The sequence below is a fragment of the Alexandromys fortis genome, unplaced genomic scaffold (assembly GCF_014885135.2).
Source record: "Alexandromys fortis isolate MF-2015 unplaced genomic scaffold, M_Fortis_MF-2015_v1.1 scaffold_62, whole genome shotgun sequence".
NCBI classification, from domain to species: domain Eukaryota; kingdom Metazoa; phylum Chordata; class Mammalia; order Rodentia; family Cricetidae; genus Alexandromys; species Alexandromys fortis.
This window is the reverse complement of record NW_026067942.1, coordinates 6,838,074-6,865,797: the sequence shown is the minus strand read 5'-3', so window position 1 is coordinate 6,865,797 and position 27,724 is coordinate 6,838,074. Positions and strand designations below refer to the sequence as shown.

Below are 27,724 nucleotides of genomic sequence, written 5' to 3'. Positions count from 1 at the left end.
CAACAGGGTAAAAATACACCAAATTACAGCACTCACTGAATTAAGACGTTACAGTTATTCCACCAGATGCTATCACACATAGAAAAAAAAACAGCTTAGTGTCTATGATTAAATGTTTTTCTTTAAAATTTTCTAATTAATGCACTACAGACGCTCCATTAGATGATGCCATTGTTCCTTAGTAGAGGCGGAACCCCAGAGTCCAGCCTCTTGCAAACTGCAGTAGCAATAGTCCCCAGCTCGGCTCAGGTGACATGCTCGTTTTACTGATACATATTCAATCGCCGATACACTGCTGGGGGAAAACAGGCGTGGGTACATGTTATTTGCGTGGATATGTACACTTATGTGCACATTCACATTTATTGAGTGTCTTCCTTCATCATTTCCTACTTTAATTATTGAGGTAGGGTCTCTCCTGAATCTGGAGCTCTTGAATTCCAGCTAGTCTAAGAAGCTATCTTGTTCCACGGACTCTTTCTTTGCTTGCTGAGTTCTGGGATTACAGGTAGCAATCACATCTGTCTGGCTTTTTACATGGATTCCTCTCTTCACCCAGCCACATCACTCCTCTCTCTACCTCCCTAGTTCTGGGAATTAAAGACGTGTGAACCCAAGTGTTGGAAATTACCTTTGTTTGAGCTCATTTTCTCTTTTAGACAGATTCAATCTCGGGTAGTCAAACTCACAGAGATCCGTCTGCCCCTATCAGCTGAGAGCTAGAATTAAAGGTGTGTGCTACTACTGCCTGGCTTCTATGGCTAACTCGTGGCTTAGCTCTGCACTCTGATCTCCTGGCACTCTTTATGTGTTAGATTACAAACAAAATATCACTACAATTTCAATGAAATTAAAATACAAAGTAGAAAATCTACTTTCAAAACAGCATTTAAGGCAGTGGTTCTCAACCTGTGGGCTGCAACCCCTTTGGAGGATGATTTAAGGGGTTGGAGAGATGGTTACAAATGCTTGCTGCTCTTGTAGAGGACCCAAGTTTGGTTCCCCAAGTCCATGTTTGGGGTGGAGGGAGGGGACAAGTCACAAAAACCTGTAATTCTAACTTCAGTGGGATTTAATATCTCCGTCTGCCACAGGTGCCTGCACAGACACACAGACACATAATTAAAATTAAAATAAATCTTAATCCTGTCCTGACTTCCCTTCATGATAGACTACAACTGTAAACTGAAATAAACTCCTCCCCGGGTTGCTTTTAGTCATCTGGAAACAAAAGACCCAGGATGGACAGAATAATCCTCAGTCACAAAAGAACTGCTGGAGTTATCACCACTCAAGATTCATCTCTAATTTATTTACATCTAAAACCTTTCAACTGGACCAAAAATAGTTTCTTTTTTTTTTTAAATTTTGTCTTGTAGGTTTTCCTATCCGTGTTTTAGTCAGTTTAACACAGTGCCACTTGTAACAAGAAACGAATTCTCACTAGTGTACATCCTATAGCCTTCTGTAACTACACTGGGACAAAGACCAGCCCCATAACCTCCCCAAGTAAACATCTACCCCATACCCCGGGTTTGCCTTTCATTTTCTGTGTGCTCAAAGATGACCTTGAGATTTTTATCCTCCTACTCCCACCTCTCCAGTGCTAGGATTACAAGCATGTGCCACACATATATATACAGTGTTTACTGAGCCTAGGCTTCCTGAATGGTAATTACTGTATCCAATTGCCATAAAATAGGTACACCATGTAGTATTCCTCTGCTTTGTCTCCAGATGATGATATGCACTGAGGCTCTGACCTCAAAAAAAAAAAAAAAAAAAACCTTAAAGCTAGAAAAAAAAATTACAAACATTTGCATCCAAACCCTGTTGTGGAGTATTAAAGATATGTTACATTCTTTTATGCTATGCAATATTTGTTTAATGGTACAAAGATGTGTTGCATTCTTTTATGTTGCATTTGTTTAACTCTGTGAAGCTGTGTTACTTTGCCTACCTAAAACACCTCACTGGTCTAAAAAGAGCTGAACGGCCAATAGGAGCCAAAAAAAGCAAGGGAGAGGACATCAGGGGCAGCCACCGAGCTACACAGCAAGCCACAGGGTAAAAAGGAAAGAAAGGTATATAGAATAGAGAAGGAGGAAAAAGATAATTTAAGATGGCTAGAACTAAGCCAAGCTAAACGGACATTCATAGGAAAGAATGAGACTCCATGTATTTATTGGGGAGTTAAGTGGTGGGCCTCCGAAAGAGTCAAAGAGTAAAATAAAAACCAAGAATAAAATCCCTCACTTTACAGGAAATTTCAGCCAAACACAAAACATAAAACTCTGCTTTTCCTTGCCTGATCAAACAGCTGCAGAGAAAACCCCATAGACGGTAACTAACAAATCCACACCACCCCCTGCTCACGATCCTCCAAAGTGCATCCGTACGTGTACAGCACCGCAATGAGGAGCTAATTGAGGGACGCAGACAAGCAGACACCAAGTGTACCGCACAAGTCCCATCGCTGTCACTGAACTACTGCTCAGGAGGATCGGGATCATCCTCTGCTACAAACTGAGTAAGTGGGTAGCCTGGGGTACAGGTAACCTCTCAAGAATTATAATTCCTATCTCCATTTGACAGAAGGATCTGCTTAGACAAGAGGCAGAAATCAGCGAGTTGGGCCCCGCGGGGTGTGACCCTGTGGGGTTTATAGAGTCCCAGGCTAGCCTCTGAAACTCTCAGCCATGTCCTTTCTATCTAATGCCTTGGTGTTGAATCGGGGGAAGGCAAGGGGACGAGAGGCTCAAGTGGCACTGTGGGAGAACCGACTGGGTGGCAGAATCAGCGAGCATGCTCACTGCTGGGAGAGGGATGGGGGTTGAGTCCAGACAGCCAGATTTGTGCCTGCAGCAGTGGTCACAAGGGCTCTCAACTAGATCCTCCTTCAGGTCGACTCTGGCAGCCAGGACTTTTCTAGTTTTGAGGTCTGGGTATGGCTCCATTTTAAGTATTTTTCTAGTTCCCAGTGATGTCCACAAGGGCACAGGACTGGAAATGCCCGCGTGCTATCTCGACTGTAGTGCAGGGCAGGGGCTCTGCCTCCAATTCTTTCCGAGTACTCTAGAGATGTACTCTATGATGGGGCTAGGGAGCAGGCTCTTGCAGAGGACCTAAGTCTAATTCCCAGGTCCCATGCCAGGGAGTCACAGCCATCTGTGTCTCCAGTTTCGGGGATCTGGAATCCTCTTCTGGCTTCCACAGGCACTTGTATATGCGTGTGCATATCCAGGTAAGCAAGCATGAACATGCACAAAGCTTTAAAAGAGTACAGTTCTGTTTTGTTCTGTAGGATCAGGTTTCAGTCAATCATGTGTCATATATATGACAGAAGCTGTAGATAGCTTAGGTCAGTGGTTCTCAACCTGTGGGTTGCAACCACTTTGGGCAACTTCTGTCTCCAAAAATATTTACATTACGACTCACGGCAGTAGCAAAATTACATTTATGAAGTAGCAACAAAAATAATTTTATGGTTGGGGGTCACCACAGCAAGGAGGAACTGCTTTAAAGTGCCGTAGCATTAGGAAGGTTGAGAACCACTGGCTTAGGTGACACAGGCGTGAGTGAGTATACTCTCTGTACATAGGACAAAACTACCACAAAAAAAAAAAAAAAAAAAAAAACAAACTCAAGGGCTGGAGACATGACTCAGCAGTTAAGAACACTGACTGCTCTTTCAGAGGACTGGGGATCAATTCCCAGCACACATATGGCAGCTCACAGCTGTCTCTAACTACAGTTCCTGGGGATTCAACACCCTTACACACAGGCAAAATATCAAAGCACATAAAAATATTTTTAAAGCTCAATAAATAACACATGAATGTCAAATAATTTTTAAGAATCTCAAAAAACTTTTCCATCAATAAGCGACCCATACTTATCATTAGAAATGTAAGTCTTTTTATAAAAATTAAAGAAAAGAGATTAATGACAAAGGAAGGCTCCTGAGCAGACAGGAAGGACACAGGAACTGGCTCTGACGGTAGAGATGTTCTGCCCTATAGCAGCACAAGGGAAGAAGAGCAAAGCTACCCAAGGAGAGGGCTTAGGAGCAGGCGTGAACATTCTCAGTGTAAGCCAACAGCGAGAAGACACACTAGGGGAGAAGAGATGAAGGTGGTGGGATAAGGGAGAAGGGATGTCTGAATCAGACAAGTTAGAGCAAGTGTGAGCAGTCACCCCCAAGAGAGCCTAAGAAATAAGATTCAGAGCTGGGGTTAATGCAGTTTCTGGTTTGAGGCTTTGGCCACATTCCTAAAATTTGAAATATAGGAAAGGAAAGGAACATAGTAAGAACATGACCAAATATAGGGCAAAGTGTGGTGCAGGCCTTTAAACCCAGCACGGGGGGGGGGGGGGGGCTGAGGAGACAGAGCTCCGTGAATTCAAGACCACCCTAAGCGGCTCATCAAGCTCCAGGCCAGGACTACATGGAAAACTGTGTTCTAATACATATCAGCAAAGTTTTCCATCCATAGTCTCTCAATGTCTAAAACAGTCCGAAAAGACATTCAAGTCACATGTTAATCTTATTTACACCTAAGGGTCAGAAAAAATCCTCCTACAGTTAATAGCATAAATAAGCATCACAAATTTGACCAAAACTCAGATCTATTGACCCCCTCAAACCAAGGCAAAGATTGCTCGTGTAATTAGACTACTAGCGTTTTACTAAAGCTGAAGTGTGCTGTGCACTTATGGGATAATGGCTTCATCCAAAGACCAGCTCCAACCCTTTGAACTCGACCACCCCTGAGTATTCATTTCACTTCCCCACTGCTCAGTATAGAACCGAGTTGATGCGGCCTGTTCTCAGCTCTGTTCTCAACAGTGAGTGAGAAGCCAGGGTAAACACTTGCTAATGGCTGGGCACACTAAGCACTCATCACAGTGAGTTTCTTCTCTCGCTGGAACCAGTCATTTGCCCTTAAGTTACCCACCTAACTGAATGATGAAAGAAATGTCTTAGTGCAGACTAACAGTTCCTAACAGTGCCAGAGAAACCAATGCAAAGAACAAACTATGAACTGAAGACTCCATGGTCAAGAAAAAAATATGTCCTTTCAAGACTAATTCTAAGAGGGTGAAGAATGTATGTGCATGACAGAGCCGAGTGAGGATGAGGAGGTCACGTAACTCTAGCACACCACAGGCACACCACTGAACAAATCCAGAGTATATGAACAGGTTCTGCAGGAAGTTACCCTTCTTGCTCCTCTCTAGGTTAATCCCTGGAGTCTGTGGATGCTACCTTCTATGCCTTAACATGTGACTAAGTCAAGGGTCTTAGAGACGGGTTTATCCTGAACCAGCCCACAGTGCACAGCCCCAAAGAGGAACGCACAGATTTCCCTGAGAAGGGGAAATAGAAGAGATCTTCTAGGTAAACTGAGGGTGGGAAAGTTGGGGGATAGGAACTTGAGGGAGTGGGTTGAGCAGGTTAGGTGTGGGAGGCGGATTGGGGGCGGGACAGAGAGTGAGAGTTAACAAAACAGACTCAAAAAAAGAGTCATTTTGGGGTTAGGGAGAAGCCCTGTGCCAGGGAAACTCCCAGGAATCTGTAAGAACGACCCCAGCTGAGACTCCTAGTCGTAGTAGAGAGGGTGCCTGAACTGGCCTTCTACGGTAATCAGGTTGGTGACTGCCATAATTGTCATCAGAGAGCTTTTTATCTAGGAAGAAGATACAGAAATTCAGTCAAGCACTGGGCCAAGCTCCAGGAGTCCTGAAGAGAGGAGGAATTATATGGGGGTGGGGGTGTCAAGGTTATGATTGAGGAACCCACAGAGACAGCAGGCCTGAGCTCATGGGAGCACATGGACTCTGGACCAACAGTTAGGGAGCATGCCTGGGACTGATCTAGGCCCTCTGCATGTGTGTGACAGTTGTGTGTAGTTTGGTCTGTGAGGCTCCTAGCAGGGCGATCGGGACCTGACCCTGGTGCTTAGCTAGCTTTTGGGAACCTGTTGACCATGCTGGATTACTCTGCCCAGGCTTTCTGCAGGGAGAGGAGTTCTGTACTACCTCAACTTGATGTGCTCAGCTCAAGCCCATGGGAGGCCGGCCCCTTTCTGAATGGAGACAGAGAAGGCGTGGATGGGGAGGGGAGAGGAAGAGAAGAGGAGGGAGGGGAAACTGTGGTCAATATGTAAACTAAATTTTAAAATGTTAATTAATTAAAAAAAAAGGTTTATCCTGATTATCCAGGTAGACCTTAAATCCAGTTACACTTGTTCTTTTAAAAAATAAGGAAGCAGGGTGTGGTGGCACACACCTTTAAATCCCTGCACTTGGAAGCCAGAGGCAGGTAGATCTCTAATGAGTTCCAGGCCAGCCAGGTCTATGTAGAGACTCTGCCTCAAAAAAACAAAACAAAAATCCTTTAAAAAAGGAAAAAGGAAGGAAGGAAGGAAGGAAGGAAGGAAGGAAGGAAGGAAGGAAGGAAGGAAGGAAGGAAGGAGAGGAGGAAGGAAAGAAAGAAAGTAGGTAGGCGAGGAGGAAGGGCCTTAGTAAACAAAGTGCTTGTCTCATGGGCATGAACCTGAATTTGATCCCTGAAAGCCACACAAAAATACCAGGTAGTCTGATGCATGCCTGTAAACCCCATGCTGGGGAGGTGGGAAAAAGCTTGCTGGCCAGCCTGTCTATCCTAAATGATGAGTTCTTGGCCAATAAAAAACCCTGAAGCAGGGTGGGGACCAGTGTCTAAGGAACCACACACATCAACACACACATGTCCCACAACACATGGAACTTACACACATATGCATTTTTAAAAAAAAAAGAAAGAAATACAAGGTAAGAGGAAGAGTGTGGGCACAGAGCTAGAGCTCAGGAATGCAGCTGGAAGCTGAAAGAGACAAGATCTGGGGCAGCAGGGGAGGAGCATCTGCAGTGTTTGGCCTTGCTGAACCTTTATCTGAACTTCTGGTCTCCACAACAATGAGAGATAAACGTCTGCTGTTTCACGATTCTGCTGCAATGTATCAGAGCAGTCTCAGGAAGCTGACAGGTCAGTGGAACAAGGCATGAGCTGTTCTGCTGCCATGCCTTTCCTCTGCATCATGAACTCTGACCCTCTGAACCACAACCTATAGCTGATTTCTCTCTTACAGTGCCTTGGTCACAGCAGTTAAAGAGGAACTAAGACTAACAAAGCCGAGCTGGAAGCCTGAGGACACTGCACAGGTACTTACCTCAAATATTTCTGCCGAAACTCAAAATATAAACATAACTAGACCCAACCAGACTCTGTAATTTACTTCCACTAATGAGAAGAATGCAATTCCTTCTTGGGCAAGGACACCGTATTTAATTAATTATACTTTAAAGTGTTTTTCAATTATTAGATTGATTACAGATGTTCAGCTGTAATATTTCTTTGCCAGAGGGGACTTACAAAACAGTGAACTGAATTTAGAGCGAGGGCCAGAGTCTTCCAACCTTGGCTCTCTGGTAGAAGAAAGAACCACAGATCTCTGCCCTGAAACAACTGACAAGTTTTTTTAATATTTATTTATTTGTTTGTTTATTTATTTATTATGTATATAATATTCTGTCTGTATGTCTGCAGGCCAGAAGAGGGCACCAGACGTCATTACAGATGTTTGTAAGCCACCAGATGTGGTTGCTGGGAATTGAACTCAGGACCTTTGGAAGAGCAGGCAATGCTCTTAACCACTGAGCCAATTTCTCCAGCCCCCACAACTGACAAGTTTTAAAGAGACAGGAACACCATCAGTGGCAGGTGAGCAGTAAGTCAGAGCACAGAGATAGTACAGAGGAGTTACTCCCACCCTTAACAAGCATGAACATTCTTTCTAATGCCAAAAATAATGTAGGTCTGGTGAGATGGCAGTTGGTAAACACCTTCCCACAGAAGCATTAGGACCTGAGATAGATTCCTAGCACCCATTAAAAACAAAGCCTATATATATACATACACACATACATATATATATGTGTGTGTGTATATATATAATCTTCTGTTTTAGGGGAGCAGAGGCAGGCACATCTGTGGGCTCACTGGCTCGACAGTCTAGCTGAACTGATAAACTCCAAATTCAGTAGGAGACCCTGTGTCAAAAATAAGGTGAAGAGGAATCAAGGAAAATACCCAGTACTGGCCTCTGGTCTCCATATTCACACACTTATACCTGCACACATATGAAAACATATGGCCACATGCACAAAAATGCACACGCACACACACACACACACACACACACACACACCTGTATATAGTTGTTCTTCTCTCACTAAATGAAAATACACATAACAAGGGCTAGGGACACAGCTTGGTGGGAGAGTGGTACCCTGAATGCCCTGGGTTAGATTCCCAGTGCAGAAAAGAAACATAGACACACACATACACATACTCCAGCTTCAGTCTAGAATGCTTTTAAACAATCTTTTAAGCCAGGTGGTGGTGTTGCGTGCCTTTAAATCTGCACAGCACTTAGGAGGCACACACAGGTGGATGATGAGTTCAAGGACAGCCTGGTCTACAGAGTGAGTTTGAGAACAGTGAGGACCACACAAAGAAACCCTGTCTTGAAAAACCAAAAAAGGAAAATGATATGGGAGTGTCATATATCAATCTGTTGATTTCATTGGTTAATTAATAAAGAAACTGCTTGGCCTGATAGGTTGGAACATAGGTGGGTGGAGTAGACAGAACAGAATGCTGGGAAGAAGGGAAGTGAGCCAGACACCATGCCTCTCCTCTCTGAGACAGACGAAATGAAGCTCCGACCCAAGATGGACATAGGCTAGAATCTTCCCGGTAAGATACCACCTCGTGGTGCTACATAGATTATTAGAAATGAGTTCAGCAAGGTATGAGAGTTAGTCAAGAAGGGGCTAGATATAATGGGCCAGTCAGTGTTTAAATGAATATAATTTGTGTGTTGTTATTTCGGGGCATAAACTAGCCAGATGGCCAGGAGCCGCCAGGCGGCAGGAAAGAGGCCCGCAGCTCCATCAACAGGAAGAGAAAAAGAAAAAAATTTAAATTTTTATTTCTTTATGTGTGTGGGTGTTTCCACTGTATGTCTATGTACCAGATGTGTGTCTGAGACCCTAGAGGAAGAGGTTAGATTCCTAGGACTGAGTTACAGTTATGAATTGCCATGTGGATGGTGGGGACTGGAAAGGGGACAGAGTGAGGTGTGGTCAGAGACTTTCAAAGAAACAGAACACATTAGGTAGTGGGGTCTGAGGAGGGGAGGGTGCTAGGAGAGGAACTTTATCACCTTGCAGTTTGGAGCAGGACATGACAAAGCTCCAGACAGCTCTGTCTCCACCACCAACGCCCAACACTTCCCTGCTCTCCATGCACGGAGCACTGACAGGTACTATCTCAGTGAGCCTTCCTTCTTCAAGGACAGTGTCCTAGTATAAGTAAATGACCCTTGTTCTATCAGGTATGATTCAAACCCCACCTCTTCCTTCACAGCCACTCCATCCCTTCCCGCTCCTCGCTCATCTTCAATATTCTCCCATCCACGTTCCAGTTCTACCACCTCAATGAAACTGCTCATCTCACAGACACTGCTGACTGCGGCCCTGCACTCTCATTCCTTCTACTGCTGCTCTAGGCGCGCACACCCTGAGACATGGTCTTCCCTTAGTGCTTAAATCTCCCTAGGTCAGTGGTTCTCAACCTGTGGGGGTCACAACCCCTTTTACAGGGTCACATATCCGATATCCTGCTTATCAAATATTTACATTACCATACATAACAGTAGCAAAATTACAGTTACGAAGTAGCTAGGAAAGGAAGTTTAAGACTGGGGGTCACCATAACATGAGGACCTGTGCTAAGTGTCACAGCATTAGGAGGGTTGAGAACCACTGACCTAGATGCTCTGACCCAGCTCCTTTGACAAGTCCCCATCTCCTCTGGAGCTCCAAGTGCACTCCCACATCTGAGCTCTGACCAAGGTTTTTAAAACATCTTCCTCCCAACTTCTCCTTCTCTGGGCTTCCCATCCACACAGCTGCTCCCACTAGAAACCTCACAGGCATCCCTGCTACCCATCGCTCCCCCTCATCCTGCATGTCCAAACCCTTGTGTGCCGACAACTCCCTTCCTAGAAAACACCCCAGTTAGTTCACTAGTCTCCACCTCCATCAGCTACCACTGTCTTCTGGATGCAGCAAGGATCTACTGCATTCTCCACTGCTCTCGTTTCTCCAATCCTCACAGAGCAGAGTACAGTGTCACAAGGGAATTCACCACTCCCTGAAAATCTCCAAACTTCCTCAGCTTCCCTCTGCTGCCCTCACGTATGGCTCCTCCACAGAGCAGCCAGTCTGGCCTCCCTTGAAGGCCAACACAAACCTTTCCACCTGTGCACACCCTTCCTCCTGGCTGCCATGGGCCAGCATCTACTTACTCTTTCCTATTCCACACAAATTCTATTGTAGCATAAATTCTAATTGGTCTTAATAGATAAAACCTGAAGGATCAGAGAAGCGGGCCAGCCGCTAGAGACACCTTTTACTTCTAGCTATGCTCAGACCGGAGGGGCAATCCTGTCCTCAGACTGTGCTGAGCTTCTGTCTCCTCCGCATTTTATTCCTCTCTGTCCAATCATATACCTCCTGTCTCCACCTCCCTAGTGCTAGGATTAAAGGTGTGGGATCCCAAGTGTGTTGGAAACCCTTGTGTGTGAGCTGTTTCTAATCTGTATAGCCCAGTGACCTTGAACTAACAGGGATCCTTCTGCCTCTGTCTCCCTAGTCCTGGGATTAAAGGTGTGTGCCACCGCTGCCTGGCTTCTAATGGCTTAGCTCTGCACTCTGATTTTCAATCTTTGTTTGTTAAAACACAAACAAAATATCACTACATTCTATCTCACCAATATAGTCTGTGACAATAGTCCAGCCAAGAGTCTCAATGTCACTGCCTCAAGGAAGTCATTCCTTTTGACACCACGAAGTCTCAGATTCTGCACTCTACGGGACACTCGCAGATCCGCACTCTACGGGACACTCGCAGATCCTCTACTTTTCTTTAGAGCACTTTTCACAGCTGTGACTAACTAGTTATTTCAGCTGTGATAGCTCCCACACTAATGTGTGAGTAAACTCAAGGTACAGTGGAGAGGGTGAATTCAAATCTTAGCTGTATTCAAGTCATACTGCCTTCCAGAATTTCTCCTATAAGAATTTAAATGCATAGGGAAGATATTATTTTGGAATGGATCTTTTTACCACATAAACCAAGTAAAAATTAAAAACTTATGTGGAAAAAGTCCCTGAATTAATTATAAAGGTAAACTGAGACTCCATCAACTAACAGGTATAGACCCAGCAGAAATTATAGTGCCTTTCACTGCTGATGAAATAAAAAAGTTATGGGAAGACAATGAACCATGGTCTTGTGCTAATTTTTTCTGGGAGAAATTAATAGCAACTATCCCAAAAGTGACAGATTTAACCTTATAAAGAGAACTTCTTGGATTCTTCCTTGAATTGTATGTGATGCTCCAATAACTGGATCCTGTACGTTCTATACTGATGCAAATAAATCAGGGAAGGCAGGTTACAAATTAGACGAATTGAGTACGGTGGAACAAGCCCTTATAATTCTGTTCAGAAGGCAGAATTATATGCCATTCTTATGGTGCTAAGGGATTTTAAAGAACCTCTTAATGTAGTTACTGATTCACAATATGCAGAAAGAGTTATCTTGCATATTGAAACTGCTGAATTTATACCAGATGGTATAGAATTGACTTCACTGTTTATCCAGGTAAAAGACATAATCAGGTTGTCCTATGTACATAACACACATCCGATCCCATACGGGTTTGCCTGGTCCTCTAGCACAAAGTAATGCAGAAATTGATAAATTATTGATTGGAAGTGTGTTGCAGGCCTCAGAATTTCATAAAAAAACATCACGTCAATAGCAAAGGGTTAAAGAAAGAGTTTTCTATTACATATCAAGCTAAGGAGATTATAAAGAGATCTCCTATTGTTCTTTCTATAACCAAACACCGCTACCTGCAGGGACTAACCCAAAGGGTACTCAAAGGTATGAAATCTGGCAGATGGATATGTTCCACTTTGCAGAATTTTGAAAATTAAAATATGTACATCACACCATTGACATTTATTCAGGCTTTCAGTGGCAACTGCTTTAAGCTCAGAAAAAGCTGATTCAGTAATCACACATTTATTAGAAGTTATGGCCATCATGGGTATACCTGCACAAATAAAGACAAGATAATGGTCCAGCTTATGTCTCTAGAAAAATGAAACGTCTTTGCTTATTATAATATTAAGCATATTATAGATATACCACACAATCCTACAGGTCAAGCAGTTATAGAAAGATCAAATCGAACTATAAAGGATATGTTAAACAAACAGAAAGGGGTGGAAATGCCCCCAGAAATAGATTACATAATGCTTTATTAACCCTGAATTTTCTTAATGCTAATGAGAAAGGGACAACAGCAGCAGAAAGACATTGAATAATGGAAAAGTCTGCTGAATTAAATCAACCAGTTTATTTCAAGGATGTGCTGACCTCACAATGGAAGCCAGAAGATGTGCTGCATTGGGGAAGAGGTTTTGCTCTTGTTTCCACAGGAGAAGAAAATTGTGGATACCATCAAAATTAATAAAGGTTCGGTTTGAAGAGGAGAAACCTCTTGGAAAGGAGAAATGACAGCTCATCCACAATGATGATAATCATACAGGTGGTAAGAAAAACATATAGGATGGGGGCAGGGTTCTGTTCTTATCTCCACAGGAAAACACTCATCTCCAAAAAATTCCAGAGACTCTGGATGTTTGAATACTGACAGATGGAAAAAAATTACTACCCAATAAAGATCAGCAAGAAAATCGAATAGGTTCCGTAAGTAAAAATATTCAAAATATATGTTTATATGTGTGTGTGTGTGTGTGTATGTGTTGGGGAGGAGAGATGGCTCAGCCATTAAAGGCTAGGCTCACAACCAAAAATATAAGAAAAATTAACTCAAAATGGATCACAAAACTAAATATAAAAGCTAAATTCTTTACACACAAAAGAAATAGTATAAGTTTTCATGGCCCTGGACTGGGTCACAATACTAAAAACACAATAAAGCAATGTAAAAAATAAAGTATCCAAATTATTATTATTATTGAGACAGGATCTCATTGTGTAGCTCTGGCCTGGAACTTGCTATGTAGATCGGGCTGGCTCACAGATCTGTCTGTTTCTGCCACCCACGTGCTAGGATTAAAGGCATGTGGTCACAACACCTGGCTCAAGAATTCTTATAACTTGTATTAGTCAGTTTTCCATTAATATAACAAAATGCCAGATGCAGGCTAACTTTATAAAGAAAATGTTCAACATTTTGGAGGCTGGAGATCCAAAGGGCACTGTGCAGGCCTCCTCTCCACCCTTCCTGTGCAGCCTCTGGGCAAACTGCAACAATGCTCACCTCAGCACACAGGAATGTGTGAGAGACACTGGGTGGATCCAGCCTTAGGTATCAAATTAATCCTTTCAAGAGAATGGTCAGTCTCAGAATAAATATCAACTTCTTCCCAGGGTGTGCCCAGACTTACCCACGGGGCCCCTGGCTCCCACTCTGCACCACACCACCTCAGCAAAACCCTCATTATCACATGACTTTACCTTCAAAAGATAGGCAATCTAATTTAAAAAATGGACAGGAGATAGGAAGGGAGATTTCTCCAGAGAAGAGACACAGTGGCCACCAGTGCATGGAAATATCTTTAGCCAGTAAGAAATGCAACTCTAAACCACAGGGAGACTCCACTTCATATCCACCTGAAGTGTGAGAATTAAAACCAAAACAAACAACAAAACTCCAGAAAATAAGTATAACCAAGGAGAAAAGAAATTTATTCTCTGCATTGCTGATGAAAATACACAACAGTGGAGCTAATGAAAAACAGTCTGTCAGTCCCTTAAAAGTTAAACACAGAATCATCAAATGATCCAGAAATTTGACTCCTAGGTCCAGGAGAATTGAAATCATATGTCAATACAAAACCTGCACATGAATGTTCACCGGCGCATTATTTGGAGTAACCAAACCACGGAAGCAAGTCACACATTTACCACCTGATAAATACATAAAATGCAAGTGGCCCTGTATAATGAAACAGTCCTCAGCTGTACAAACACATGAGGACTGACACATGATACAGGTGGGAACGGGAACACTGTGTTATGTATAAGAAGCTGATGACGAAGATCACATATCACCGATTCCATTATGAAGTGTTCCATACAGAAAAGCCCATAGAGATACAGCGTAGATCAGTGAGAGCTGATGGCTTGGAGTTTCTCTGTGTGAGTGGTGAAATGTTTGGTTTAGACAGTGTTACCAATAAGGAACCATGCCATCACACTGATGCCTCCATCACTGTTCTATTGCTGTGGAGAGACACCATGACCAGAGCAACTTACAAAACAAAGCATTTAATTGGGGGCTTGCTCACAGTTTCTGAGGGTTCAGGTTTGAGGCCATCTGTGCTACACAGCAAGTAACAAGCCAAACAAAGGATATATAAAGCAAGACTCTACCTCAAAAACAAAACTAAACAAAAACCCCGAAGGAGGCCCATCATGATGGCACACACCTTGAATCTTGAACTTAAATTGGGAGACAAAGGTAGGAGGGTCTCTTGAGTTTGAGGTGAGGCTGGTCTAAAGAGCAAGTTCCAGGCTACCCAAAGATATAGTAGACCCTACTTCAAAAACCAAAACCAAACCAAACCAAAACAAAACAAAAAACTACAACAGAACAAAAAGAACAAACAGAAAGAGAGAAAGAAAGTGAAAAAAAAATAACCCAAAACACTAACAATGTAATTTTAAAAGCTCTATGGAAAGCCACTACTTTAGAAACTAATTTTAAAAATAGAATTTTTTAAAAAGGAGTTTGGAGGTGTTCTGCATGGGTAGATAATGCTGCTTCTAGAAACCACTCATTATATTAAACAAAAATCCCAGAACCAGTAAACCATACTGCTCTATGACACACCTCCCAGTATGTCAGAGAGGCTCCAGAGGTTCCCCCAAAGAATACAGGCTGTTGCTATGGCTTTTTGGGTGTCCACCATAACTAGAAATGGTAAGATCACACTGTTCAACAGAAAAATCAAATTGTACTAAACTGAACTTTCCTGATGCCGAGTTTTCGTATCAGCAAGTCCTACACAGGCTATGGGGGGGGGGGCACGAACACAGCAGCATGAGCAGTCTTACCCACGGCTGGGGCCTGTTGTGCACACAGATGTGACAGTGACGAGACTGTCAGGATGATCAACAACCACTGTCGGCTTAGATTTGAGGCCTGTTCCAGAGGAAAAGTCAGGCCTGATATTGTAAACCTGATCAAATCCAATGGCATGGGAGACCATAAGCCTTAGAGAAGAAATTATTATGATTTTGCTAAAAGTTGCCAAACTGTCTCCTAAATAGTTACATTTATACACACGGGTCCATGCTGCTCTGACCTTGGTCAGACTCAGAATTCACCAGAGTGCTCCGCCCTATGTGCCGTGGATGCTGCTCCGTGTGAGGTATGGCCGCTGCACTCAGGAACTTAAGCCTGTCAGCATTCGGAGCTGTGTAGCAGAGCGGTTCTGAAGCCCTACTCTTAGGCTTCATTAGGCTGACAGCTAATGACTTCAATGGAATAGCCACAGGTAAGCTGCCAGGCAAACAACCCTCATTAACACAAGTAAGTCACTTGATGGGATTAAAATACATTATATATGCTTTAAGTTGAACAAAGAATAAATTATTTATTTAAAATTAAAATAAAAACTGTCAAGAATTTTTTTGTTGTTGTTGTTTGCTTGCTAGTTAGTTTTGGGGTTTTGGAGACAAGGTTTCTTTATTTAACAGCCCTGGTTGTCCTGGAACTCACACTGTAGATCAGGCTGCTCCAAACTTACAGACATCTCCCTGCCTCTGCCTCCTGAGTGCTGGGATCAAAGGTGTGATCCACCGTGTCCTATGAGAAAGCACTAAGTTTTAATGCTCTGGATGTCAGTCAGCTCGACTTATAAAAGAAATAAGGGCATGGAGGGATGGCTCAGGACAGCTCAGTACTTAGGAGCACTGGCACCTGCTCTAGACCACCCAGATCCGATTCACAGTACCCAAATGATGGCTCACAACCATCTATAACCCCAGTTTCTGGGAATCTGACACACACACATGCAGGCATGAATGCATACAAAAGAAAAGGAAAAAGAAGTAATATGTTATACTAACGAATGCACAAATAGCAGGACAGAGTCAACAGACTGGTGATACAACACCTGGCTTGAAAAACTGATCACAACTCCTGCTACAGCAGCAAGCTGGAGGTTCAGCGGTTAAGGAAACTGGCTCCTCTTCAGAGGACCTGGGTTCAATTCCCAGCACCCACATGACAGCTCACACCTATCTATAATTCCAGTTCAGGGCTTCTGACATCCTCACAGACAAAACACCAATGAATACAAAGTAAATATATATATATATATTTCATATACATATATATGAAAGAAAGAAATCGACAGAGGCAATGCACTTCCTGAGAAAGGGGGCTGCCTCTGTTGTGAAGGTTACGTCAATCCAGCGGCAGCTGCAAGGGACTGAGTGTAAAGTCCAGAACTGGCCATATAAGGCTTCCCAGACTCAATTGACTTAGAAAGAAATAAGCCTTACGGCAGTACAGACAAGCTCATCCAAGTGCTATACTCGCCTCTGGCCTCATCCAAACCTTCTACAATAGCAGTTCCAGAAAATCTAAGCAATTATGTTATATGGAATAAAAAAGTACCCATCAAAGCACTAACTGAGATATACTATAGAAATACGCAACAAAATAGAACTATCAAAGAATATTCATTAGGATAATTATAATGGAGAAAGTAAAACTTGTAACTAAATATTCTTACATAAATTTCAAGAATCTGTGAAAGAAACTACAACTATAAATAAGATGACAACAGCAGCAAACAAGAACTCGAGGGAGAGCGTCCAGGTTACAGGAAGAAGGGAACACGGCTGGCAGAATTCAGTGAAGATGAAGACATGGGAAACATTTTAAATCACAGAAATGAAGAAGAAATATAAAGGAGAACAAAGAGAAGAGTTTGCAGAAAACACACTGTAGAGACAGAAATAAACAAATGAAGAAGTGTCAGAATCAAAGGGGACGCCGATGATGATGTGGGGGCACATCTGTATCTCCGTGTGGAGCTCAGTGCCACTCTCCGATCCACAGAGTCCAAGGCCAGCCTGGGCTACCCGAGATTCTGTCTCAGATAATAGCAAGAATGAATTAGAGGAAAAGGACTTGGGAGATGGCACAATGAGGCACTAACTACCAACATAGACCGTCTTAGTTTGATCCCCAGGACCCATGCAGTAAAAGAACCTAGCCCTTCAAACTGTTTCCTGACCTGCACACGTACACTATGGTATACACGCATATGCACACACAAATATAGTAAAAATATTAAAGATAATTAAGTAGAAAATGATTAATAAAAGGCATACAAAGAGAGCTTGCAGAAAACCAAAACTATAAAATGCAATAAACATTTAAAGATATAAATTTGAAATAAAATATTTGAATCTAGCTGTGTGTTGAAGGAGCTGCAGGTTACATTCCTGCCACCCAGCTCCCAGCCACCTGGCTAGCTTATGCCCCGAAATAACAACACACAAACTGTATTCTTTTAAACACTGCTTGGCCCATTAGCTCTAGCCTCTTACTGGCTAATTCTCATATCCTGATCAACCCATCTCTAATAATCTGTGTAGCACCAGTCTTACAGGGAAAGATTCAGCATGTCTGATCTCTGCCCGGGAGAGGGGAGCATGGTGTCTGTCTGAGGAGTCTTACCTCACTTCCTCTTGCTCCCAGCATTTTGTTCTGTTTACTCCACCCACCTATGTTCTAAGCTATGAAGGCCAAGCAGTTTCTTTATTTTTTAACCAATGGCCTTCCTCCATCAGCTGTGCATAGTGGCACATGCCTCTAATCCAAGAACTTGGGAGGCAGAAGCAGGTGGATCTCTGTGAGCTTGAATCCTGCCTGGTCTACACAGTAGTTTGAAGCCAGCCATAGCTACATAGTGAGACCCTATCTCAGTGGGGAAAAAAATCTATAATCACACACGTATCAGGAAAAACAGAGTTCAAACCATAGCTACATATGCTAGTAAAGTTACTCCAACAGAGATAAATGGAGAATCTATTGGGCATGTAAAACAAAAAGAAAAAAAATCACTAATAATGAGAGAAAAATCAAGTTAGGGTTCAACATCTCTGCGGTGCCATTTAGTGGCAGAAGATACAATGTTTGTACAAGGTCCCACACTGAAGACTAAGCCAGGGGTTTTATAGCCTGGCCAAAGCTGTCCACTAAGGGTAAAGCAACATAAAGGAAGTCCTGAAATGTAAGAAAATATCTTTATCTTGTTCTCATGATCCCTCACTGAGAAACAACAGGTTGGCCATAACCTACTGGAAATGCCTGGAGCCAGACGTAGTTTACTGGCTTTTGTTTGTTTGTTTGTTTTAATATTTACATGTATACAATGAGATTTAAGAGGAAAGGGGCCTACATCTAGACAGGAAAGTCATTCATTTTGCATATATTTCTTATACACATAGCCTGAAGATAAAAAGGTAGTGTGGTTTTTGTTTTGTTTTGTTTTGTGTAGACAGGGTTTCTCTGTCTGTAGCCTGGTTGTCCTGGAACTCACTGGATCAGGCTGACCTCGAACTCACAGAGATCCACCTGCCTCTGCCTCCGAGTGCTGGGATTAAAGGTATGCACCACCACAGTCCGGGAAGAAAGCAGTTTTTAGTAGCCAAACTTTTTGTATAAGCCTGGCCATATGAGACCAGGTAAGAAACGTTTCTCTATGGCATGTGTAAAGTTTTGGATCTTGGAACGTTTCATATTTTGGATTTCTAGGTTTGGAAAGCTCAATTTGTACTAGAGGATGAGGGGGAAAAACCCCAAATATCTGGATGATCATTACATAAAATAAGCAGAAAGTTAAGACAAAAACAGAGGGGCTGGAGAGAGGGCTCGGAGGTTAAGAACAGGTTGCTCTTCCAGATGTCCTGAGTTTAATTCCTAGCAACCACGTGGTGGCTCACAACCATCTATAATGAGATCTGGTGTAGGCATTTGCAGGCAGAACACTGTATACATAATAAAATAAATTTTAAAATTTATTTTAATAAATATTTTAAAAAGGCAAAATCAGACGAAGATAAGACTGATAAACAACAAACTACAGGCTGTAACACTATATAAAAGCCAACAACGGAGGTGGGCAGTGATGGTGCACGCTTTTAATCCCAGCATTCGGGAGGCAGAGGCAGGCAGATCTCTGAGTTGGAGGTCAACCTGGTCTACAAGAGCTAGTTCCAGGACAGGCTCCAAAAGCTACAGAGAAACTCTGTCTCTAAAAAAAAAAAAAAAAAAAAAAAAAAAGCAAAAAAAAACAGCCAGTAATAAACTGGGTTACCCGAATGTAACAGCAGAGAACCAGTGGACAGGCTTAATGCTCACGAATCAAAGTGGTAAATACAAGCACACATAAGAGCACAAATGTGTATACTATCGTGCATAAAAATGGCTAAAAATGAGGGCTGGAGACAGGCAAGGGGAAGAAAGGAGGATTAAAAAGAATTTTACCTTTCTTCATTAGGGTTATTAAAAGAGAACTAAGAATATGATATAAAGAAATAAGAAAAAAATACAAAGCTTCTTAAATATCTGAACAACAACAAAAATCTAAAAACAGGCAATGAGGTTAAAGACCTACATTACATACATCCTACGTTACATACATCCTACATTACATACATACATCCTATGTTACATACATATGAAAACATAAAACATAGAGGAAGAGGGATTTTATAAATTTCCTTACATTGTAAAGTAGCAATATTTTGGCTTTTCACAGAAACCCAGTTGTGACTTTGCTCTCAGATGTCAGACTCATTTCAGAGCTCACACCTCTGAAACCAAGGGCACAGAGGATAGCAAACTCAGAAACACTCTAGGAACATGATCTAAAGATCAATATTGGCTCTTTGAATACAAAAATAAACTGTGGCAAACATCAATTCAATTAATGCTTAAGGGAAGTAACTGTAAAATCTTTATTTCTACTTCAACATCAATAACAAAGGGGGGATAATAATAGCACCGAACAAATACAACTGCTGTGAGCATGAGATGACTAAACAGGGAAGTGATGAAACCAACGACAAGCACATTAAGCGGAAGTGTGAAGAACTACTCGGCCTATGTTTCAATGAGTGTTGACTACTATCACTGCCACAAAAATAACAACTTCAAACTGACAAATTATTCAAATATCTTAAATGTATTGTAAGTGCTGATGACAGAATTAGAGGAAAACCCCTACAGGGCAAGTCCCCACACCAGGAAACTGAACCCTCATCTCCTTCCCTAAGGACTGTAAGCACTCCTCACAGCCTGCTACTCTGCCCTTTGGCAGGCAGAGAGCATCTCCACTAGAGAGCTTCCTTCTGTCTCTGTCCTCTCTGGTCCATACCTCCCTACTAGCGCTGCTCAGAGTCCCTTAAAGACACCAACCACACCTTACGCATCTAAACACTTCCAGGGCACCTGTTTCTACACACAGGCACGAGCTCAATAAAAACACTAAATGAGGGCTGAGCATGATGGTGCACACCTTTAATCCCAAACACTTGGGAAGCAGAGGCAGGCCGATCTACAAGGTGAGTTCCAGGCCAGACAAAACTATACAGCAAGGCACTGTTAACAAACATATTAAATGAAAAATAATAACTCCATATGACATGGTTTGGGGTTTATATTTCATATTATTGTCACCTTAATATGAGAAAGGCAATCAATGAAGAAATTTAAAAAAAAACAAAAAAGGAAAGAGATTACTCAAGAAAGAGAAAGCTGGACTGGGGGTGTAACTCTAGAGTGGAGGGCTTCAAACCCCATGTATGTGGCCCTAGCTTCCATCTCCTGAAAAAAANCCCACAAAAAAAAAAAAAAAAAAAAAAAAAAAAAAAAACAAAATCCAGCCCCATGGAGTGGCATAAACCTATAATCCCGGCAATTGGGAAGTAGAGATAGTACTATCAGAAGTTTATGACCAGCCTCACCAACCCAGAATTAGGCTGGGCTGGAATAGGAGGCCCTATCTCAGATATACATGCAAACACACTGACCAAGCACCCTACAAACATCAGGCAATGAGTCAGGATCTAGGATTCTAGAGAAGGCCCTGTGGGTAGGACACAGGCAAACATACCCACTGGTGAGGTAAGATGGAACATTACTACTGACTCAAGAGTTCTAAGCTGCATTCCCATCAGAATAATGCTTTTCAGATGCTACCTGCACTCAGAGTAAAAAAATTAAATTAACAACAAAATATCCACACATTCTTCGGCACAGCTCAGCACACATACACTACCAAATAGTCAAATGACCCACAAAGGTGAGCACACAGAGCCAGCAAAGCCTGGGCTCAGGAGCATCAGCCTGAACTGCACCAGCACTCCCTGAAGCCAACACAGGTAATTACCCAACTAAGTAAAACAGCCTTTGCTAAGCAGAGCCAGTTCCCAGCGAGCCCCCACGCTCCTGCCAGTCAGACTCTGGCCCAAAGATTCTCAGTCCTTTGTAGAAATTCTGCAGCTTCCACTTTATCCTTAATGTCTTTAAACTGTTGATGTCCTGAGATTTTAGTTAAATGTGTTTGGATGACGATGACTTTACCAAATAAGTGAGTAAAAGACAAAAAACTACTTTAAAAGAGCCTATTTTGTTGTATATATATGCTGTCTCTGAAATTTGCCAGTTTTCACTTATATTGGAAGAGAGAAGATGGGCTGACTTCCAAGTCCAAGTAATGCATTACACAAAGTAGACCACCGGTTAAGACAGTATCGTTTCCAGACGGCCTTCCAAGTATCAAGGGAAACCAGTATAATGCTGGTCCCAGTAAGCAATGTCTACACATCATTTGCCACTGAAGAGCTAGTGGCAGCAATTTTCACCACTCCCAAATACCAAGTGAGCCTTCAAGGAATGTGTTCATCTGACAAGACAAAGTCAGAAACAGGTAGTCAGACCAGAAAACCCCTTCCTATCTTTCTGTCTATAGGTAGTTCTTCATCTCTGAGAAGACAAACAAAATACACAATTCTGGGAAGACAGGCATGGTGGCTCACACTTCTAAAAAGCTTGCAGTGAGAGTTGAAGCTGGAGGATCACCATGAGTTCAAGGCCAGCCTGGACTACCTCTAGTGAGTTCCAGGGTCACATATCAGCATGAGACCCTGTCATACTCCGGTACAAGAGCCCTGGGAGTGTCTGCTGGACTCATTTGGTTCCCTCTACACAGAGCTGTCGCACACCTTCCAGTGTATCCCAAAGGAACCGCTTATTTACATATACACAAGTATTCTTCCACTGAGCTATAGCCCCGGCCCAGAAATTCGTTAGATCAAGAAAAAGATGTTCTCCTGATAAAAAATAAAATGCAATTCTCCTAGGAAAAGGAAAAAAACCACAAGGACAATCTGCTGGCACTGTCCAGTGGATTCTCTGTGACAGAGTGTGCTGTATCCGTTCTTGTCAGTTCAGCGGCCCCGAGCCACCAACACAGCGGGAATGTAGCTGTAACCAAACTGGACTTCAACTCTATGTTGTGTTAATTCATGCACATACAGCTAGCTGCTACCATCTCGGGCAGGGTAGTTACATCATCACCACAGGCCTCAGCTGAGCAGCCGCCTTCCCTGACACCAAAGGCCACAACTGGAAACTCTGTCATTCTAAACCAGTGCTGACTTCCCTAACTGGCATTAAAACTGCCTTCTAAGTGGATTTTCAACAAGATTTTGGCAATTTTAATCCTGAAACATAAGCCTGATCCTAACAGGACAGTCAGTGTAGGAAATGTGGTGGCGTGAAATGCGCAGGACAACGTCCATGACACGGAGTCTGGCGCAAAGACGCTAACCAGCATGGAAGGCGATGAGCAGGATCGCCACAAAAAAAACAAAGAAAGGTTCATGGGCTTATGGGGCATTGTTTGAAGGATTCATTTTTTATGACATTTGCCTCTTCATGGATCTCAATAAATTTTCCTTTACACAAACAAGGAACCTTATTTGCTTGTTGGAGGTACCAGAAATTTGTGCACGTCAGGCAAATATTCCAACACCAAGTCACTGAGCAGATCTGGGAGTCCCTTTGACATTGTTCAATTTTCCAACGGTGAGAAAGGAAAGCAAAATCCCTACTGCCCTCTTGGTTGAAAGGTAAGAAACAAGCTACAAAATGCAAAGAAACGAGTTCATTAACACCTATGTAGGCTAGCCTCATTAAACCTCAACAAAATCATTCCTACTTTGTCTGACTTCCTAACCGCTGTTATCATCAGACTGTGGCCAGACTCCATAACCGTGTATTCTGCTCATGAAAAAACTCAATGTAAATACGCAAACTAAAACCTGATGAAAATGATCAAACTGCGAACACTTGATAGCCTGAAGAGGAGCAAATGTTTCAAAGAGACTAAGATACAGGGATCACACCATAACCATTACGATGGAGATTAAAAAAAACCAAAAACTTAGAAATCTGCACTCAGTAAAGACGACACCCCAAGAAACTCTGTTTAAAACACACGGGAGGCAGGCACAGAAATCCAGCACTCGGGAAGCTGAGGCAGGAGATCTGATCTGACTTACGGGAGTGACACAGGTGACTAACTCCAGGCAGCAGCCCTGTGCTTCTCATAATCTCAAGGTCAGTGACTGATTTCTTTCATCAGGCTGACACACATAAATATGTATTACATACAACTACAAATATTTCAATTATTTCATTGCTTTTAAGTAGAAAAATAGAAGCTGTTTCTGAAAGCCTATAATCTCATTTCAAACAAGCAAACCTCAATCTACTGTGCAAAGAATAAATCCACCAGCTATTACAGAGCATACCTGGGAAAGCCCACTACACTGAGCAAAGCCACTCTTAAGGCGGCAGTGCAGCTAAGACGGCATTCTGCTTTGCAGGCAGGCGCTCCATGAGTCTCTCTACCACTGCTGCCACCGGGCTCTGGAAAGGAGGGGCTCATCCCCGTACCCAGAAAGCAGTGGGGTCTCACCAGCTCTTCAGAGAAGCAACACGTATACTATCCCAGGGGCTCCCGGGAAAACAGTTACCAAGGAGGGAAGGGGAGAGCCTTCAGGGGCAACAGAGAGCATTTCCTCACACAGCAGGAGTCGGCCAGACCAGAGCGCTGTTGGTATGGATAAAATCTGCAGGTGCAGGCTGTGTCGTCAAGAGGGAGAGAGGATTGAAAATGGAGAACTGTTTTGCTTCCTGACCCTTCCACTCTTGTCAGCGGGATCCGCAGCAGAGTGCTGAGGAGCCTGGCCAAGCTTCCGCAGGTCACAGGCACTAGACACCTTACCTCTCCACGCATTATTCCAATCTTAAGGAAGAAATAATCAATGAAAGAAACAATCAAGGGGGGGAGGATATGGCATTTGGACAGAAATGGAAGCTCTGAAAATATGTGAAGTTTACAGGTAAACACCACTTCTCACCCAGTGCTCGGAAGGCCCTGTTCAGCACTGTGGTTAACACTCCTTTGCTCCAAAATGCAGTGTCAAAGCAAAAACAAATCCATTTAAAGACACTCTGGGCAAATTAAGTCTCATAACAATTTTAAAATTTTTAATAATATCAGATTTATGAGATAAAATAAATAAATAGATAAATTCTAGAAAACAAAAGAAACATACTTAAGAGAAATGGGGGGCTGAGTTTAAAACATTAACACAGTGCAGGATCACAATGCATGGGAACTGTCTGAGCAGAAGTCCGACTCCTATGGATTTTCTAGATGTCAATGCGTATGGACCAAGTCTCTCATGTGCTCACTTTGCGAGCCCCCAAAGTCCTCCACCATGCATTTCTGTTCCTCTACGATAGCTTCTGCAGACCTTTTTTTAATAAGTCAATGTCAATCACACCAGAAATACACTATTTAAGGAATCTATCGACAATATTTAATTATAAAATTGTACTTCTGAAAGCATTAGGCTGCGGTTCTGATGAGAAATGCAGCAAGGCTTTCTTTCCCCCACAGCCAAAGCATTCTCAACCCAAAGCATAATAGACACTCAATCATGGCTCCTGACTTAAGCGTAACATTGCAAATTGGCTCATATGCTGTAGCGTGCTCTCGCCCTTACCTGTGTATCCAGCGTACCATCCCCAGGATGCCACCATTCCTAAAAGCCATTTGTACATGAGTCCCTCGATATACCAGAAGCGCTTACTGTCCAGCACCCGGAGGGGCTGCAGTATGATTACATAGCAGATGTAGGATGGAATAGCAACCAGGTTGTTGGCGACCATGAAGGCAAATCTCATCAGGGCTTTCGCGACGACCCAGCCCATCCACGGAGCTTCTTCCACGGTCACAGCCATGCTCACATTGGCGTCGCTCCCGTCTTTCTGGGGATGGAAGGAAAAAATCATTTCGAAAGGAAAATGGATGCAACACCTCTAAAGCGGCCAGCAGCACAGAAATCTCCTCAGGAGAAACCGCGAGGGTCTGAGCTCTCCCGGTGCAGCACTTGGCGGCGGCGCGTCAATCTCGAGGTCAAATTCCAGAGGGGGGACAGGGAGAGGGGGACAGAGGGGAGGAGGGAGGAGCCGCACAAGGTCAAGAGCGGTTCCGCGGGGCACGGGCCGCGGCGGAGTATATTATATTTAGACAGCGCTGAAGCCGTCCCGCTAGCCGGTAACCCGGACCTGCCGGACGCCGCTCACGGTCCCGCCACCGCCGGCCGTGCCTGGACCGGGGCTTCCCCAGGGCTCGCCCGCCGCAGCGGCGGGCCGTTCGCTTTTTCCTCGTCTCTCAGGGGGAAGGAAAGGAGAGGGGCCCAGGAAGGAGGATGGAGGTGAGAGACAGCGGCGGGAGGGGGAGGGGAGCGGGACCCAGGCGGTGAAGCCGCCGAGGGGCGAGGGATGCCGAGCCCGCCCGCCGCCCGCTCACCCGGCGGAGGTGAGGCTCGGGCAGCGGTCTGCCCAGGTGAGGAAGGGGGCGGCCTCTCCTCGGTCCGGTCCCCTCAGCCGCGTCTGCTCCGCCGGCTCCCTTCAACGGGCTCCCTTCCAGGGGACTCCCCTCAGCCGGGTCTCCCAGCCGCTCTCCCCGGCGGGCTCCCCTCATCGGCTCCCCTCAGCCCAGTCTCTCCCAGCGAGCTCACCTCAACGGGCGCAGGCGGCGAGCGGCGACAGGGTTGAGGGCCGGCGGCAGCGGCGGCGGCGGCAGGAGTCCCCGGCCCGGGGGTCGCGGTCATGGACGCGGCGGCGGCCCAGGCGGCCCGAGGCGCGAGCGGGCGCGCGGGCGCCCTAGTCCCCTCGCGGCTGCCTGCGGACAGAGGCGCGGTGGGGACTCAGAGGCCGGACCTGTCACCGGGGCGGGTCCCGGGGAGGCGGGCGATGCCCCGCGCGCGCCCCCGCCTCCTCCCCGGGGCCTACCGCGCCCTCGGCCCTCGGGACGCCGCCGCCTCCTCCTCCTCCTCCTCCTTCGCAGGCCACGCGACCAGCGGCACCGTTCCCCGCCCCCCCAGCCGCCAGGGCCCGGCCCGCCGCGCCCCACGTTACCTCGGGCAGACCGGGGCCCGGCCCGGGCTGCGGGAGCCGGAAGAATGCATGGCCGGCGGAAGGAGACGGCGGCGGCCCAGGCGGCGCGGCCTCCCCGCTCCGGGCCCGGGCGGGCGGCGTGGAGACTCGGTCCCCAGGGCCCGGCGGCTGTGTGCGCCCGGGCTGGCGGGGCGGGGTGGCGGGAGGAGGAAGCGGCGGCGCCCCCGAGCGCCCTCTAACGAAGGCGCCGCCCGCCGGCCCGCTCGCTCGCTCCACCGACCCCCTAGTCCGCCTTGCGGGGCTCCCCGGGCCGCCTGGCCTAGGCCCGGAGCTCGCCGAGCCCCGGAGTCGGACAGAACGCCGCCCGCACGGAAGGTCAGGGAAGGGCCGGCCCTCCCGCCGAGCAGCGCACCGGCCCCTCTGGACCCCCCCTTTCAGCCCAAAGGGCCGTGCTGCATTGTTGAGTCTCCTTCGCTGCCCGGGCTGGCACGCGCTCTCCTTTTCATTCCTCAAGAAACCCGCTTGTGCTCAGGGCTTTTCGTCTGAACCTCCCTCCCCAAGGTATTACGGTCTAGCGTTTTAAATCAATTCTTTTAAGTGCCAGAATTCTTGTTTCTGGAAAGCACCTAGAACCTGAATGACAGGATTTTCAGTTCCGCTACACAGACACAGACACACACACAGTGGGGACAGGACCCAGTGAGAACCTAAAACCTGAATGACAAGATTTTCAGTCCAGCCATACACACACACACACACACACACACACACACACACACACACACACACAGAATGGGGGCAGGACCCTATGAGAACTGAGTTGTCCGCACACAGAAACTGAACTGGGTTAATATAGGAAGAAAAAATAATTAGCCATGGGCCTGATACTGAATCCCATGGCCAAAGGAGCTCCTAACCAGGCCTGGTCAGTACTCGGAGTTCAGCTGAGTTGGGTTCAAAGGCTGAACACCATCAGAAAAACAGATAACATGCCCAAAGTTCTG

The 27,724-nt window shown here is 44.8% G+C and overlaps 2 protein-coding genes across 3 annotated transcripts in view; one reads left to right on the top strand and one right to left on the bottom strand.

Annotated features, from left to right (window-relative positions):
• The window catches only part of Lpgat1 (lysophosphatidylglycerol acyltransferase 1), a 55,711-nt gene extending 28,830 nt beyond the window's left edge, over positions 1-26,881 (bottom strand). Inside the window, exons 1-3 of one of the 2 annotated variants that reach the window (XM_050148234.1) lie at positions 26,742-26,881; positions 26,342-26,505; positions 25,322-25,586 (exon numbers count right to left, since the gene is read on the bottom strand). In XM_050148234.1, coding sequence (XP_050004191.1) covers positions 25,322-25,586; positions 26,342-26,434 — 358 coding nt within the window. In that variant the 5' untranslated portion in view covers positions 26,435-26,505; positions 26,742-26,881. Of the gene's footprint in view, positions 1-25,321; positions 25,587-26,341; positions 26,506-26,741 lie in introns of those variants that run through there. The other variant, XM_050148235.1, reaches the window with a different exon arrangement.
• Positions 25,486-27,266, top strand: LOC126505332 (translation initiation factor IF-2-like). The gene is made up of 3 exons (XM_050148179.1): positions 25,486-25,548; positions 25,873-26,035; positions 26,671-27,266. The coding sequence occupies exons 1-3, from the start codon at positions 25,486-25,488 to the stop codon at positions 27,264-27,266; spliced, it is 822 nt and encodes a 273-aa protein (XP_050004136.1).
• Positions 27,267-27,724: the final 458 nt, after the last annotated feature.